The 17081-nt window shown below is 41.7% G+C and overlaps 1 protein-coding gene across 1 annotated transcript; it reads right to left on the bottom strand.

The window, feature by feature from the left end:
* Positions 1–2009: 2009 nt before the first annotated feature.
* ANKRD1 (ankyrin repeat domain 1) lies at positions 2010–10091 on the bottom strand. The gene is made up of 9 exons (XM_066191223.1): positions 9987–10091; positions 8660–8839; positions 6723–6860; positions 6526–6633; positions 5791–5889; positions 4569–4667; positions 4325–4423; positions 4106–4204; positions 2010–2913 (listed from the first exon to the last, which is right to left on the bottom strand). The coding sequence occupies exons 1-9, from the start codon at positions 10014–10016 to the stop codon at positions 2803–2805; spliced, it is 963 nt and encodes a 320-aa protein (XP_066047320.1). The 5' UTR covers positions 10017–10091; the 3' UTR covers positions 2010–2802.
* Between the last annotated feature and the right edge of the window lie 6990 nt (positions 10092–17081).

The raw sequence follows: 17081 nt of genomic DNA, 5'->3' as shown, positions 1-17081 counted from the left end.
TAACAGTTCTATATAACGTGGGTATAAGTCACAACAGTTTTTGCTTCATTCAACAAACATGAAATATGTTTCCTGTATGTTATTACTTGTTGACTTTGTGACTTCAGTCCATTTTATTATAGGTATTGGGGAGTTTTTTATGTGTGTGTGTATGTGTGTGTATATATATATGCATAAAGTAGTTTGTCATTTATGGACTTACCTCTAAAATGATGCTCTAACCAGAGAAGAAGCAAAATGTGTTTGGTGCAGTTTTCTGAATGACATGTTAATCTTGCCTTGGCCAGAGAATAACCAGCCTTGGGCATGACAGAAGTTCCTTGGTAATTATCATATGGAAGGAGGCTTTGAATGCTTGAGATCCATCTTGCTAGTTGTTTGACTTTGAAAAATTAAGCTCTGCATCTTTGCCCTTTATTAGATACAGTGCTTCAGGAGCTGATTGAGAAGTTTCTTCTCCCCCAGCACATTGCTGCAGCCACTTGGGTGCCTGAACAATTGAACTGCTGCTCACTTAGGTGGTGAACAGACTGAGTTAGCCAGCCCTGATGTCATTTCTGTTTTCCTGCAAGGCTTGCTCCCAGTGTCCAGGTAATTGGGCAGAAACAAGCAGGGAAGTCGTGGCTTGCAGTGAAGGGCAGCAAGTGTGGGCATTCTATAATTTCTGTGGAGAAGGATGTGTGCACAAACTAAGCCTGTGGCTGGCAGGGTGACACTCATGAGTTACAGGGCTTGTGTGAGAAAAGTCATCTGTCTGGAACTGTTGGCCTCAGTCTAGGAGACAGAATAAGTGGTTCTTTTGCTTGCTCCTCTGGATTTTGTGAACATTCACTCCAAAATTGGCATTCCAGGAACAAGTATTCATTGCTGCCCACTTCTGACTCCACCTCAGGATATTGCCCAGGACATTGCTTTGGCCAGACTGTAAAGCCAGCTGACATGGGTTGGTGAAGGAGTGTGAGAGCCTCTGGCATACCTGTCTGTCAGGCCACCCAATAATTAGGATAATTAGGAATTTAATGGAATGCAGCATCTAACTACCCCTGTACTCTGCTCTCTCCCACCTGGAGTGCTGTGTCCAGCTCTGGGGTCCTCAGCACAGGAAGAACATGAAGCTGTTGGAGTGTGTCCAGAGAGGGCCACCAAACTGGGAATAAGGATGGAGCACTTCTGCATGGAAATGCTGAGAGAGCTGGGGTTATTCAGCCTGGAGAATAGAAGGCTCCAGCACCAGTTTACTGGGTCCTTTCAATATTTAAATGGGACTTTTAAAAAAGATTTCTCCAGAATTTTCATCACTGCCTGTTGTGATAGGACAAGAGGTAATGGGTTTAGACTAAAAAAGGGTGGATTTAGTTTGGATACGAGAAGTCTTTTATAATGAGTCTGGTGGATCACTAGCACAGGTTGCCCAGAGAGGTGGTAGATGACTTATCCCTGGAAACATTCAAGGCCAGGTGGAACAGGGCTCTCAGCAACCCCATCTTGTTGAAAATGTCCCTGCTCATTGCAGAGGGGTTGGAACAGATGACCTTTGAAGGTCCCTTCCAGCCCAAACTGTTCTGTGGTTCTATGAAATGGGATGTCATGCCCTGGCTGGCAGCACTGAATATTGTCCTGCTTCTGCTAAAGCAAAGGGAGAAGTGTCTACCTTTCCTAGCAGAACTTGGCATCTCTCTTGGCTTGGATAGCTGGAGCTGCCTTGTGCTCAACAGAGTAGTGACTAAGTAAGAAATGATATTTTTGAAATCAAACTCAATGATGGAACTGTAACTTTGTTTTACTAGCTACTCAAAATACTGCCTTTCGCATGTGCCTCCATGTAACAAAATGAGTGAGATGGGGTTTACCTAACAGTGGCAGGGAGGTAGCTCAAGGGATGGCTGCTCTTGGCAGCTGAGGCTTTTTTTTGATTCTTAAAAAATTTTACAGCAGACATGATGTGAACTTTCATTAAAGAGAGACAAAATTTCCCATGCATGCTCACCGCTCCATCATCCACTCCAGCAAGTAAAAAGAACCGCTCTATTAATTTAATCTGAAATGGATCAGTTCAAAATGTACAGAAAAAGCAGTACAAATTTACAAATATACATAATCTGATTTTGCGTTCTTCTATCATCATACTTTGTAGTGGTCTAGTTTAAAAAAAAATCGCTTCCCTGATACAGTCTCCTCTCACCTTCACAACATTAAATCTGAATCCTTCAGTCCAAAGGGTACATGGTGGTTGGAGCTCTGTCCTCGAGCTCATTATCAACCACGATTGCCAAACCCTGAGTAAAAACCATTGTTCAACTGCTTCATTAAATCCTCTTGGCACCTCATTATACCTTCTTCCATTGCTCTTCCACATACCGCCACTCAATTCACAGGTTATTTCAGTAGTGAGACAAGACAACAGTTGCAAGTATTCACTATTTAGAGCTATTGGAAGGCTTGAGGAAAGTTGCTAATTTAGTTGAAAATGCTGCCATTTAAGACGAAAGGATTTGTTTCTGGCAAAAATTGCATTTAGACAAATTGTATCTATTAAAAAAAAGCTTGAATAATAAGCATCATTAAAAATTACTTTTAAATAAATAAATAAATAATATAAATAAATAAAACCATTTTAGAGCTAGTGGAATTTTAACCCTCAACCTGTCTTCCAAAGTAATTTCTTTGCAGGTTTCCTGCCGTTTTAACTGAGGGCACCTCAAATAATCCAGTGCCATAAATATTTTCAATAGATGTTCATTTCATCCAGGTCTGCGGGATGCATTTCAAAGCAGCAAAAAGAGCGTGGTCTGGTTTCTCACTTCAGAATTTACCTAGATGGGCACTCTTTTTGGAATTTACTTTCAGGCTGTTGAATATCTCTTTGGTGCCATTCTGCCACTGAAGAACAAGATCCATAGGGGTTTTCCCTTCCTGGTTAAAAGAAACAGAGGGATACTTAATTTCATCCCATGATGGCCAAGTACTTTGTCTTTCCTAAATACTTGTTCAGTGCGTCTGCATGATGTGAGTCTCTTCTGCACACACTGGCTTAGCCTTAGTCTTGCACCCCTGAGGTAAAAGTACTTTTGCAGTACAGATCTAGTCCCAGTCCTGGTCAGAGCCACGATGAAAACTCCCTGGGTTTCAGTGGGTTTAGGCAAATGCTGTGACCGGTAGAATGTGCAGGTGTTCATTTTGTTCTAGTTTCAAGTGATAAGAAATCTATTTAGGTGACACTCTTCCATTTAATGCAGAATTCAGATAAGAGTTTGATTTGGGTATGAACCACAGGAATCAGGTAGGACCAACTTTAGTGTGCAGACAAAGTCTGAGGGAGCAAGTCTGGCCTTTGGGGCTGTACTTTCTATAATTGTCATTCTCTGATGAGGGATAATGCTGGGAATGGCCACGCTTCAGGGAGGTGGGCAGAGAGTAGGGAGTACAGAGTGCTCCAGTGACTGTTTTCTTCCTTGTCCCCTGGGGTTTGGACTGACTGTCAGTCAAAAACATTCACTGGCAATAGTAAAACCAGTGCTACGGCTGCTAGGTTTGGATTTGGGAGAAAAGGTCTGTCAAGTGCTATATTTTAACAAGTGGTCACAGAGGTCAAGCAATGCTGCTGCTGCAGTGGCTCTGAGCACAGCCAGCTGTGGGACTGCTCTCAGCCACAGGGATTTGTTGGCCTGCAGTAAGGTTAACAGCCTGTCCTCCAGGTGTAGTGCTGGGGCTGGCCCCCAGCTGTGGGCTTAACGAAAAGAAGATTTCTCTTATAAGCTGAGATCTTCGTTGTCTCAGAGGTGATTGAAGCCCAGGAGTTGTGTGAGGTATCTGTCTATTACATCTTTTTTTACGGTATGAGTAATTAAATAATAGAAAGGTGTGATGTTGTCTAAGTTGCAGATAGTCAGTTCTGGTTTTAAAACAGGTACTGGGTTTTCTTCTTTTCCCTGACCTCCCCCAAGGTACCCTTTCCCTGTCTCAGCTCTGCTTTAATTAGCTGTGAAATGATCTAATTAAGTCTGTTCAGAATAGTCTCTCCCAGTCTTGAAACCTATGGAACTGCTCTGGTGGGAAATTTATTTTAAAGCATTTTAAAACTGCTCGATTTTGTGCTGTTACTTACGCAGTTCTTTAGGGTCAGATCTGCTCCGTGCAGGATGAGGAGCCTGATGATTTTGTAGCGGTTCAGCCTCACGGCGTCGTGCATCGGTGTGTCTCCCTCCTAGGGACGGAGCTCAGCGTCAGCGCTGCCGGCCCGCCCGGCTGCTCGGGGCTTCTCGGGGGCAGCCGGCAGCCCCCGTGCTGCCGCCCGGAGCTGGCAGGGAGAGGGGTCGCTGCTTACCCTGTCTCTGGCGTTGAGATCCGCCTCGCAGGCGATGAGGTGCTCCCCGCAGTCGTAGCGACCCGTTCGCACAGCCACGTGCAAGGGCGTGCTGAGCAGCTGGGGGGTCAGCGGGGGAGATGGTCAGTGGCGGGGAACAGCTAAAAGCTGCTTCTAAAACAGCTGCCAGAAAATATCTACCGGGAGTCAGGGTCAGCTTTTCGACTCCAATTTAAAAAAGCTGCAGAGTTCCAGAAGCACGTACCTTGTCTCTTGCATTTATGTTTATCCCTTTGTCCAGTAGGAATTTCAGAACATCCAGATTCCCACCCCGGCATGCCCAGTGCAGAGCTGTAGAATGAAGCTTTAATAGGAGAAGGAAATTAAAAATATTTTAATACAAGGTTATATTTTTAGAAAACACTATTTTTATCAAATTTCTAAATTAATCCAAATTAATTCTATGCGATTTAACCTAGAGCACCTCACTGTGATCACAGAGGGATCACAGTTTCTAGTAAAAAAATTTGTTTCTAGTAAAAACAAAATGTTTCTAGTAACAGCTTTTTTTATTTTGCCCTAATTTCTGTAGTACTGTGAATTTCTCACTCTTGACACACATTGCATATTAATCCTAAAGACAGAGATCGCTGCTGTGAGAGAGGATGTGTTTTGTCTATTCTTTGAGCTTAGAAGTTACCTTTAGCCAGGTATGTGGCTGGTATGTGCTATTTAAATTTTTTATTCACTGCCTTTTGGGTTCTAAAATGCATAGAAAATGAAGCTGAAGGGACAGGACAGTTCTCTTTAAAAAACAAATCCCCAAGTTATGCAAGTCCACCACGTGAATTAAAAACCCCTCTCCTCTGCAAGATTTAGCATCTCTGCCCAGAGCTGTGTTGCAAAGGGTCCCTTGATGGTCCCACTCTGCCTGTCATTCCTCCTGTTTGTCACCCTCTGTGAGCACTGCTGGGTTAAACGAGGGGCACCGAGGCTGGCCAGTGCCAACTGTTCAGCAAGGAAGAAGGGCGGAGAAGCGAACAAACAGCTGCAGAAGCTGTTGATACTCGGGAACCCTTGTGGCCGGCATTCCAGAGGAGCAGGGGGCTCTCCCGAGCACAGCCCTGAAATCCTGGTGCGGCTGTGCCGACCGTGGAGCCCTGCGTGGGACAGTGCTGTCTCAGCGCCTGCCAGCGGGCTGAGGTGGGAGCCTGACCTCAGCTCTCTTACCCTGCCCACGCTTTCTTGTTTGTGGCGCTCCGCTGGCCAGCACTCCCTGTGTTTTCCAGCAACCATTTTGGCACAGGGAGGCAAACACTCCCTCCTGAAACCTCTTGTCAACAATGTTGTTTTAAGGATAAACTTCAAAGACATTGGAAGGCCTTTTAGGACTGCTCCTCTACAAGAAGCACTTCTATAAATGTTTCTCCTGTCACGTATCAAACAATGAGCGGCTTTTGGAAAGAGGGGTGAGTGGATGTGCATACCATGTCTTTCTGTTCAAGCTGGGCTCCAGCTTCCACCAACTTTTTCACCACCTCTAGGTGTCCTTCAGAGCAGGCCCTGTGCAGCGCGGTGCGTTTGTACTGGCAATTGGAACGGTGCAAAGTTAGATATTACGTATGGCACAAAGATGTCTTGAAATCTCTTCTCCCACCCTCCCAAGGATGATGGCAAATACATACTGCATGCTGATTCCTTTTAAAGAGCTAATACTTTTGAGACCTGAAATCAGCTAAATTTTAATAGCAACCTGATAGCTGAGAGCTGCCTACCCAGCATTTTAACGGATGGGAGAAGTATCTGCAGTATGGCCTCCAGATTTAAAATGACACCTGTTGAGCTCCCCATCCAACATGCTACATTGTGTTATCAAAGTGCAGCTTATGCATTATGGAGTATGAGGGCAGCTACTTATTTCTGTTGTTCTGCAGAAAAAATTATCTCTTTTTCCACAGCATTGGAAGATCACCTTTTAGAGAAAATCAGGTTCTCCTGGGCACCAACAGCCTCCTTTTAAATATAAAGACTCTTTGAGGGAATATGATTTTGAAGGGTCTCAGTGGCCACTAGAAAACCTGATGTACAAAACTTCCAGCGTTTATTTATTTTCCCCCATCCCTTTTTTTCCTTTCATGAAGGTGGAATCTACAAAACCTCATGGTAAAAAGTTATTTTTGCTCTCTTCTGTAGCAGGCTTTGCATTAGGAAGAAGACCGTACCTTATCACAGACATTTGGATCCCCTTTGTCTGACAGGTATTTTTCAATTACCGGCAAGTTATTCTCCAGTGCAGCTTTGAAGAATGTGGGAATATCCACAGGTCCTGTCTGAAGGACAGAACATAGAGAACATGTATGTGGGTGGCACAAACCCTCATTAATGCTTCTCCAGAATAAGGTACTTTGAAGTAACTTACAATAACTTCTGGTTCAGGTTTCTTTAAAACAGGCACTTTCACCTTCTTGCATCTTTTCTTCTTCTTCAGCTCAATAATTTTTTCAAGATCCTCCAAGTTTTCAAGTTTTGACCTGGCCTCTAATTTCTTTTTCTTCAGCTGAAACAAATCAGGCAAGGCAGCAGGTTGAGCTATGTGACCAGCTCTCCCGTTCAGTGGCAGGACAGCAATGTGATACTATTCAGCTGAATTCAATTGACTGAATGAACTCTGATATAAATTGTTTTAATTTTTTTTTTTCAGATAGAGCTAATTGACCATTACTACAAGCTGCTAACTGTGTGAGAAGTTCTACCTCATATAGTTTTTCATATACCATTAGACCTCTTCCTAACTTCTTCTTGAGCCGTATGTTGTGACTTGAATTTAGGCCAGGAGTCAGAGCAGCACTACTGTCTCTTCCGGCACAACAATTTTAAAAATTTCATGTGCAGCTTATGAGAGCTGGAAAGGTCCTGCAGTTTCAACTGACTTCCACCAAGTGATTTTCTTTAATCACATTTTTCTAATGATGCAGCCCCTAAATTATTGGAACTTTATTCTCTTTGCTTAAAAACATACCCTCAAGAGAAAAACAAGGTTTAGAATGATCTTTGCTTTTCAGTTTGCAAGTGTTACTACATTTTGGGAAGCCATGAAGAATGTCCTCAATGTCCTTGATGGGGCAGTTCAATAAATGTTTAAGGGTTCTCCAGAGCTGCTTGTAAAAAGCATCTGGGCATGAAGTCAGTGTGGGGCACTGCTGACACCAAGGGCAAGTGTGTTGCCTAAACTGAGATCCCACGAGGTGTCCTTGACTTCGGAAGGGAGATTCACAAACAAGGGCTCACTCAGGGTGAATACAGATGACAGATTCTGTCCCATGATGTGATTAAGGGTCAATACACTGGTGACACGCTGTCATATGGTATATAGTTTTGTCAACTGAATTCTTTTTCAAGTTATTTCCACCTCTTCTTTTTATTGTTCTCTGCATTTGTGGTTTGATCTGCAGATCACTGGCCTAATGGAAAATAATTATGCTGACTGCAGATAACTGGAAACCCACAAAGTTCTTAGGAACCTGCTTTAAAGGAACTCAAAATAACCTCTGTAGCCAGTAATGATGTCTCTGTTGAAGTTTAAAAAGTAGTTTTTATTCTAAAGTTTCTGAGACTGACTTTCTCACTCTTCATTTTTTAGAACACAGTCTTATTTCCCCTGCTACTTAAACTTTATCATTTCCAAATCACTTTACATTTTTAGGCCAGTTGATTGCTTATTCACAAAGAAAAAAATTAAAGATATTACAGCTACTGTGTTATTGGGGGGAAAAAACATCAGTTCTTAAGGATCTAGGGAGAATTGTCATGCTCCAGGAATAGAAATTGGTACTTTTCTGTACACCAGTATGAGTTTCATTTGTTACTGTTCTTTCCAAATGTACTAGTAAGTATAATGCTGTGTTTTCATAAAAAGAACATTTTCATGTTAATTAAGGCTTCTGGCTTCAGAAATGCACTCTTCCGTTTTTTGTGGATTAGTTATTTTTGGTAGCAGTCATTAGATGTGCAAGCTGAAGGTGTCTCACTGGCTCTGATTGCTCCCCCCTCAGTGCCAGCCAGCAGCAGGTGACCCCTGGGCAGCAGGAGCTCTCAGGGTTTCAGTCAGACAGTGCAGGGGATGCTTTAGGTTCTGCCTCAAAGTGTTACTGCCTGCACCCACAGGCTACAGAGGTGAGCAGATCTCCATGATCTTCAGTGGACTTTAGACCAACCTCCTTTTGTGGTGGTCTCCCAAGGGTTTTTCTAGCTCACCGTGCATGTATTTCTAACTTAGAGAGAGGCAGAACTTCAAGGACTGCAGCAGGAAGTGCATATATGATGATAAAAATCCAAGCAGAAAACCCAAGAGCCTACCTCTGCTTCTAGTTTTTTCTCCTTCTCATAAGCCAGATCACCTCGGGTCAATGAGTGCTCAGGGACTGTCTTTAGGTCCTCCTGCTTCTCTAATCTTACAGCAGCTTCATACTCTCCATTCTTGAAGTCCTCAGGGAGGAAGCTGCCAGTCTCTTTATCATCCACCTTCTTCCCAGTCACCTGTAAATGCAAACATGATACAATATAATCAGTGGATTCTTGACTGCAGTAGCCACCACCTGGGAACATGGATTGCCTAGGGCTGATTGCACCTCATTCCTGCCCTCTCTGGGAGTGTGTGTGCCAGCCAGGAAAGGCCATTCTGCCTGTGCCTGGGTTAGCTGGGGATGCAACTGACTGGGGCACATCTCCAGTTGAAAGGGTTGCTGATTTCAAGGCTGTTTTTTCCATTGCTGTCAGTACCAAAGTCCCATTTGTAGAAGAATGGCAGAAGCTATGTGTTGCTGTGCAGCAGCACAGCTTTCAATAGTTTTCAGAAATACTTCTAAAGCCTAATTGTGTACAAAGAGATAACTTGTTAAACTTAATAGAGGCAGATGTGTATTTTGAGAGTGGGTTCTTATGGACTAGACTGCCTTTCTGTTTGATTACCTTGTAAAATTGTATTTCTTATAGAGTCTAATGCAGAAGAAACTCTGATAACCTTGCCAAAGAATTTAAGACAGCATTAACTAGTTAGGCAGCTGTATCTTAACAAAGCCATCTGAGAAAAGAAATGCAGTGTTTTACTGAATCATTCCTGTTCTCCCAGTTTCTCGATCAGAATGTCCCATTACTTGTAGTCTAGACCTAATTTTTTGAAGACTCTTTTACATCATGAACAGCAGTCAGTGGCTGTAGGAACGGTTAGTTCGTTATTAGAAAACAATACTATTATTAAGATGCTAATTTAGTATTATAAAATACTGTAGTTTGCTTGCATTAATATGTCATCCCAGTACCCTATTAGATTGGAATTACTTAGTGTGATCATAAGATTACTGGCTTCTAAAAATACATACGTAAATTAAAATCAAGGACAAAGTCAAATAAATAGCTAAATTTTGGTTGATCTTTTCTTGGTGAACTGCGCTGTGATGCCAAATCCAAACAGTTGTGTAGTTGTATCTGTGGTGAGACCCTTTCCCAAGGAAAACTTAAAATGAAAATATAATAATATAACCCACAGCATGTAAGGGTTTGCACCTAGAGCACAGCAGTGCTGATAACCTGCTAAATCAGTGATCCACAAAGGTCATCTTTCTCTGCCTGGTCTAATGACAGTCTAGAAAATAATTGTGAGTAAATGAAAGAAGGTTGCACCTACCAGCTCTTCTACTTTCATCATCATCGTCATATTTGCTGGTGATCACAGGCTGTGCTCCTGTATGGCTGAAACCTCCCAGGGCTCAGGCCAGCTCTGCAGGGACCACCACGCTCCCTGCACTTATATATCTTTGGGAGAACTGTGCTTGAATGAGATAATCTTCCAACCTGGGAATCCAAGTATGCCCCTTGCGCTTGCCAGCTGAGAGGTGGTTCACGCTCATTCCAGACACGTTAACGAGCCAGATCTGGTGTCCCGGCAGCGGAGGGGCGTCAGCTGGGCGAGGAGGGCTCAGAGTCCCACAGTCTGACCACACCAGGACGGGAACCAGAATGAAATGTGAGCTCATCATTCCTTTGGCAGTGACTGCACTGCTCGGCAATGCGAGTCATTCTGTGCTCCCAGTGCCCACTAGGACAGCTGTCTGTTGATACAGCATTATAACTTCATCTTCTTCTTCCCCTTTTTTTTAATTGACATTCAGATGACTGTAAGTCACTGCAAAGGGTAAGTGGCTTATGTACAATGCTTATAGCAATATCTTCCTGATAAATGGATTATTTTACCTAAAGTCTCGAAAAGCCATTGTTTTCATTGCTATTTATTCTTGGATGATAAACACTTTTAGGGGAAAGGCTTTTTCTCATCATGATGACAGTCTTCTATATTTGTTGGAAGGAATTCTCTGAAGGGATTACTATACCAGAATGATGTCTCTGGTGCTAAAAGGGCCTATGACATAATAAGTTACAATCAGTGTAAGATATCAAAACAGGAAGATTTGCATTTTTCTGGACCCTTGTCAATGATTATAAGCCAAATAATAAATTATGTCCTATTATGCAAAATCAAAATAAAAAGAAAAGGGGGAGGGGGGAGGGTGTGTTGGGGGGTGTTGGAACTTGATACTGTTTTCTCAGGCAATATTTTCCTTCTGGATATGAGAGAATAGGGCCCCAGAAGTGATTTTTTTGTTTTTTAGGATAAGATGAGATATATGCAGATGATGTGCATGTTTTGGGGAAAAAGAGCTATTGAAACCTTTGGGAAAGCTTTTCTTATGCTATGAATAAGAGTCATCTGGAATCAGGAGAATGATCACCAGCAGAAGGCAGTTTTATAAGAGGAAGATGCACTAATCTTTGCAGTCAAAGGGTGTGGATAAATGCCAAGAAACACCAGCTCTGTGACAGCGCAATGCCTGGAGCTCCCGTCCGGTGAGGTACGCAGGTCACCTGGCTGAAATGAATACAGCAGCTCAGGTGCTTCAAGTACAACATGTCCATAAGTGCTTCACCAAATCGAGACCTATCTCGGGTGTTGTTTATTTCATTAGCATCATTAGCATGCTGCATTCCTGACATTGACCTTTCAAGGTGTCTCTCCTCTGAACTATCCCCCAGTAATCCGAGCACATCCAAACTTGTCTTCTAGTGCCCATCATACCTATGCCCTCCCTTTCCCTGAAATGAAGCTGGCCATCAGGTGGTTTCTTTACCACTCAGAATATATATGACATTAGAGGATGAGTCCCAGAACTAAAATAGAGTATGTGCTAGCAACACAACCTTTCAGAACATTTTTTTCCAAACTTAAGTACAGCAACGCTATCATTCCCCCTCTAGTGGTATGTTCGGAATCACTCTGCCAGGCTTTTTTTTCACTGTAGTTTTGTACTCCTGCAAAATGTCTCTATGACAAGAGGCAGCTCTGGCTTTTTCTTGTGTTCTAACAGCTTACCTCAATCTGTTTAGTTCTCTGATTTTTATTTAGGAGATTGTCTTGAAACCCACAACCTAACAGGATGGCTGCATAGAATGCTTCTAGTTTAGTGGAAACAGATCACAGCTGAGACCTGATGCAGAACAAGAAATACAGAGGTTTGCTGTTAGAACAAAAACGGTTTTGGAATCTGTGAACTTCCTCTGGACTGATTTTTGTGGTTTTGGTTTGGGTTTTTTGTTGTTGTTTGTTTGTTTTGTTGTTTTTGTTTTTGTTTTAACAGCTTGATATATAAAACTGACTCAGCAGAACCTAATGTGGAAGTTTTAAGTGGATAGATCTTCCTCTGCAAATGGTACATAAATCCAGACTCAGAGCAGCTTTACAAGAAACCTCAGTGCTCTGAGGGGAAACAGAAACCAAGTTCTCATGAGTACTGAAACACCACAGTTTATTCATCTTTAAAGCATCTCATCCATGATGACTAAAATAATAATAAAAAATAGAATATTCTTTGATTATCACAAGTTTTTATTTTAAAACAGTGGCACTCAGAAACCCACTTTAACCAAAGGCTGGGACCTAAATTGACCTAACAGTAAATGCTTTCAAGCTAAATGTCATGTAAACAAAGACAACACTATTGAAATAGCAGAAATGCACCAGTTTGTATCAGCTAAGACTCTTGGCTTATCACTATTGCTTAATATTGGAGGGGGAAGTAGTATAATGAGCTTGTAACCTTGTAGTGGATGGTAACCACTCAATTGCCTTTCATCAAGTGATTTCTCGTTAAGGTGGTAATAGCAGATGGTCAGTGGGCGATGTGTAACAGGAATCTGAAAAACTCTTGCCACTCCACTGAAGGATAAGGGCAGAGCAATCATCTGCAAGGTGTGAGGCAACTGGATATTGTCACAAAAATCCTTCACAGAGAAAACACGAAAGGACAGTAGGCTCACCATGACAGGGAGAAAACTGTGGCACACCCTGTTCCCTGCTACCAAAATGGAACTGTCTGACTAGAGTAAAGAATGTTTGTAATTAATTTTTCTAAGTGATTAATGGTAGGGTGAAAGTATCATGTGTGATAAAAATGATATTGCCGCCTCTCGTCAAGTGTGTGACTACCGTGTTTTCAATGGCGTCACTGCTCATCTTGTCTCTCTTACATTTTCCAGCTCTCTGCCCTTGGCTCTGTCCATGCACCCATAGATGCCGCCCTTGGATGCCACTGTGCCTGTGTCCTTTTCCTGCTGCTAAGTAAGTAAAGGTATGAAAAAATCAGTTGCTGAGGAGTGGTTATGCACCTCAGAGGTTATTTAGCCAGCAAACTGTTCCACACATGTACAGTCAAAGATAAATTCATAAGCAAGGTACACAGAAGAAGCAGTAACCCACAGGCTACTCCTCCTGGATGTGTTAGTGTGTAATGGCTTGTTTATTTTGTAGTGTGTGTGTGCACCCAGCACACCTTATATATCCAGATGCAACAGAGCAGTATATAATTGCATATTGCAAGAAATGCATTTATTTCCTCCCCTTTCTTTTTAGCTGTTGCTTTTCCATAAGAGACAGGAAACACTTTTATTTGTCTAACATATACTCTTTAATACTTCTGCCAAGAAGTTAACTGATTTGGGAATGAGTTAACTATGATATGATAATTATACCACTCACGTTCTAACTTTTTCAACATAGCAATGTATGTGTCTGTCTGCTTTTTCTAGAGTGGTCAGGGAATTGCTACATCATCTGATTAGAGACCACTTATCAATGTGTATTTTTGTGTCTAAAACTGCTAAAAGGAAGTACATTGTCTTCTCGGAGGGGAAAAAAAGCCCACAAAACTTTTTTGCCTAGGAATATTAAGCTAGTCAAGTACACAGTTAGAATGTAAGAAATTTTTGCGTTAAAAGATGAGGTTGATTTTTCCATTTTTTCAGATTGTCATTGAAAAAACAAAGAATTCATAGCCTAGCAGTTGCTGCTCTGGCCAACGCAGTTCTCTGGTGTCAAAACTCAAACCAGCAATGAGTCAATAGTTTCATCACTTCAGAGAAGCTTTTAAAAAAGCCTCTTCAAGTTACATCAGGGTTGGGGATTTCACATAACAGAAAAAAATACAACAGTGATTTCTATTTAAAAACAAAGTATTTGAATGTATCTGAGGCTGTGAGCTTTATCACAATGGCATTTCTACAACATGTGAATCTATATAATTCATCTTAATGGATCTCAGCTAACAAACAAATGCAGCAAAACACATCATAAGGGTTGTTATCTGTGGTCAGATGGGTTCATCTCTTGGCTGCTTGCCTTTCTAGTTAGCAGTATAGATCAGGGTCCTGCTGCTCCAGCACACCTGTGCTGATGCTGTTTGTGTAACCTCTGACTACATTTGTGTGAGGTAGGTGATGTACATTATTCCCTCAACTACTGCAAAAAGGCTTTTTTGTGAAAGTGTGGAGTTGTCTTAAAGGTTTCTACTGTTCAGAAATACTCCAGAACAACTCCAAGTCAGGCAGAAAAGGGAAAATGCTTAAGGTAGAAAACAGTGAGTGCCTGCCTGCAAATCTTGGCCACCTGAGTCATGATTCAGCACTGGCCACTTGCTCTGCAGTAAAGCATGTCCAGGACTTTTGAATAGCAACACGGGAGAACTCGTCTTCACTCTGGAGAAACTGTGGCATCTTTTAATTTATTTTTATTTAGAATTTCACATTGCCTAACTTAAACCCTCCAATCACTGAATCTTGGCAAGGCTTTGCATAAAAGCTCCTAATGTACTCCCTCTCATCTCAGTATTGAATGCCTTTTTTTCTCTGTAAGTGTAAGGGGTTGCTATAGTTTTGGGTGATAGAAACAACCCTCTGAAATGCTGCATAATATGCACAGGACAAAATCCAGGTCCTGGCTGTCCTTCGCTCCACTTACATAGCAAAAGCAGCAGCTCAGGAGGCACTGGAGAGCTCCATTGGGCAGCAGTGCAAGATTTCACAGGCTGCACCTGAGGAAGTGATGGTCACCTGCAACTGGCTGCTTCTATTTTAGGAATTCCACTTTGCAAAGGTGGTGGGTTTCGTGTGGGGCTCTTGACAGCAGTGACCAAATAACATCCAGCAGTTGATTCTCCCTGTAGCCTTACATTAGAGCACATGTTGAAGTAGTTATCCAACAGGATTCCCAAATTCCTCTCCAGGCAGAGTCAACTAAATTACATTCCTCCCAAGGGAAGATTTTGGGAAGCCATCCAGTCCAAGTTTCTGCTTAAAACAAGGCCAAAATTGAATTCAGGTAAAGTTGTTCCAGGTGTCATCCAATCAGATCTCAAAAACCTCCAAGGAAAGAGATTTCATAACATCCCGGACCATCCTGATCCAGTGTCTGATTGTTCTCATAGCAATTTCTTTTCCCTTATATTTAATTGAAACTTTTCCACTTTCCGTTTATGATCGCAGTGTCTCATTCTGTGCTGTGCTTTCTTTGTAACCTACTCCTAGGCTGTTTTTACTTTCCCTGAAACCTTGTCTTCAGGTTGAACAAGTTCAGCTCTCCCAGCCGTTTCTGACACCAGGAGTGCTCCAGCCCCCAACCATCTTGGGACTGATTTTACATCATTGTTTGGACATGTGATGAAAATACTAAACGATGTTGTACCAGGAACTGATCCTTGTGGGAATCTGCTGGAAATAGTTCCACTCCTTACTCTCACCACTTTGCAATCTGTCAGTGAGCCAACTTTAATTCTTTCAAAGTGCATCCTTTTAATTCCATACAATGCATGCTTTTTAATCATACCAGCATATGTCATGAAATGAAATGCCTTTGGCAAGACCCAAGTAAACTGCATTAACTGCTACTCTGAACCAGACTTTTCATTCTGCAAAAAGACATTTAGAAAAGATTTGCTTTGCATCTAGCCCCACAGACTGGCATCTGTTTCATGTAACTTGTCTGATTCAATATTGATAAAGCTTTGGTTAACTCTTCCCTCTGTTTTCCCAGAACTGAGTCAGGTCAGCAAGCCTGCTGTTAACTCTTTCATCATTTTCAGCCAGTCAAAACATCTTGGGAGCTAAGGAAAAAAAAAAAAAAAAAAAAAAAAAAAGAGCTTCTCTGCTTTACTGGCACTTAAGTGGGTCTGTGATATCTTTGGATACAGTCCAAGGGGATGCTCTACCAGAGGGATATTCCTGCTTCTTGCGAATAAAAGGGAACTCAGGGAATCAAGGTGATAAATAACTGGATTTTGCTTTAAAATATAAGAATGTTTTCATAAATCATTGATTTTGTAATCTCTCAGCAAAACGATAGTGTGTCACAACTCTTATAAGACATGCACTCGGGCAGCCTCTCTCTTTCTCATTTGTTGGAATCATGTCCACTATAATGTTAGAAGCAACTTGAGGAGAATTTTAAAATCATAGTCACATGGAAAAAATAACCCTTTCATGTTTTTATTTTGGGGAGAGAGGATTGTTTGTTTTGGGTTTTGTTTTTGCGTTTAACATTTTGCAATTAAAATGTAAATGCGTAAATCTGCTTCACATTAAATTTGCTGTAAAGCTATTTCTCCCCTTCCATGAGCTTTCATTGACAGTGAGATATCATTGGATTTTTATCCAAGCCATGTTTAACAAATTTCTCCTTTGATTCTGATAATACCAGCAAGGGTGGAAAAGCATTGATGCAAATCTGGAATTACATTACATCATATGTTGGTCATCCGCTTGGGGCTAGAGGATAGATAATTCTGTGACTGCAAATAGAATAAAGAATATTTTTTCTTTTTTTTTTTTTTGTCTTTCTTTTTTTAATATAGGTACATATCATATATTAAAAAAGAAGTTTGACTTTAATTTTAGAGAAGAGAGTAAGTGAAACACCAACAGAAAAAAAAAAAAGAGGCAAGCAAAAAAACCCCCAAATCTTTTCCTCTAAAGTTTCATAATCAGAGAGAAATTTATGTCTGTGATGAATTTGGATAAAAGCCTTGTGTGCTTCTGTAACACAGAAGTTTTGCAGGAATCTGTTGTGAAACTGGCACGGGGTTTCTGTATTCTGTTTCATTTCAGGTTCAGAAAGCGTAGGGAGTGCATGCAACGGGGGGAAAGAGGAGTGAATTATCTAAGTTGGTTTCTCTGGTCTGCAAGCTGCAATGTATTCATCTGCAGACACTATTTTTAGGAAACTGCTGTTTCACAAAGGAAAATACTAAAAGTCTCCCCCATAGCAATTTTGTCTCAGCAAAGACATCTTCACACACAGCCGGCTGGATAAGGAGACCATACCCAGGGTAGGATAAGGGATAGGCCTTTTCTCCAATAACTCTTTTGTTTTCCAAAGAAGCTAGAGAAGTGATTAGGCTGT

The sequence above is a fragment of the Chamaea fasciata genome, unplaced genomic scaffold, assembly GCF_029207755.1.
Source record: "Chamaea fasciata isolate MVZ Bird 193981 ecotype frontalis unplaced genomic scaffold, bChaFas1.0.hap1 SCAF_9, whole genome shotgun sequence".
Taxonomy (NCBI): Eukaryota; Metazoa; Chordata; class Aves; order Passeriformes; family Sylviidae; genus Chamaea; species Chamaea fasciata.
The sequence above is the reverse complement of the archived record's forward strand: the minus strand, read 5'-3'. Positions and strand labels throughout refer to the sequence as shown.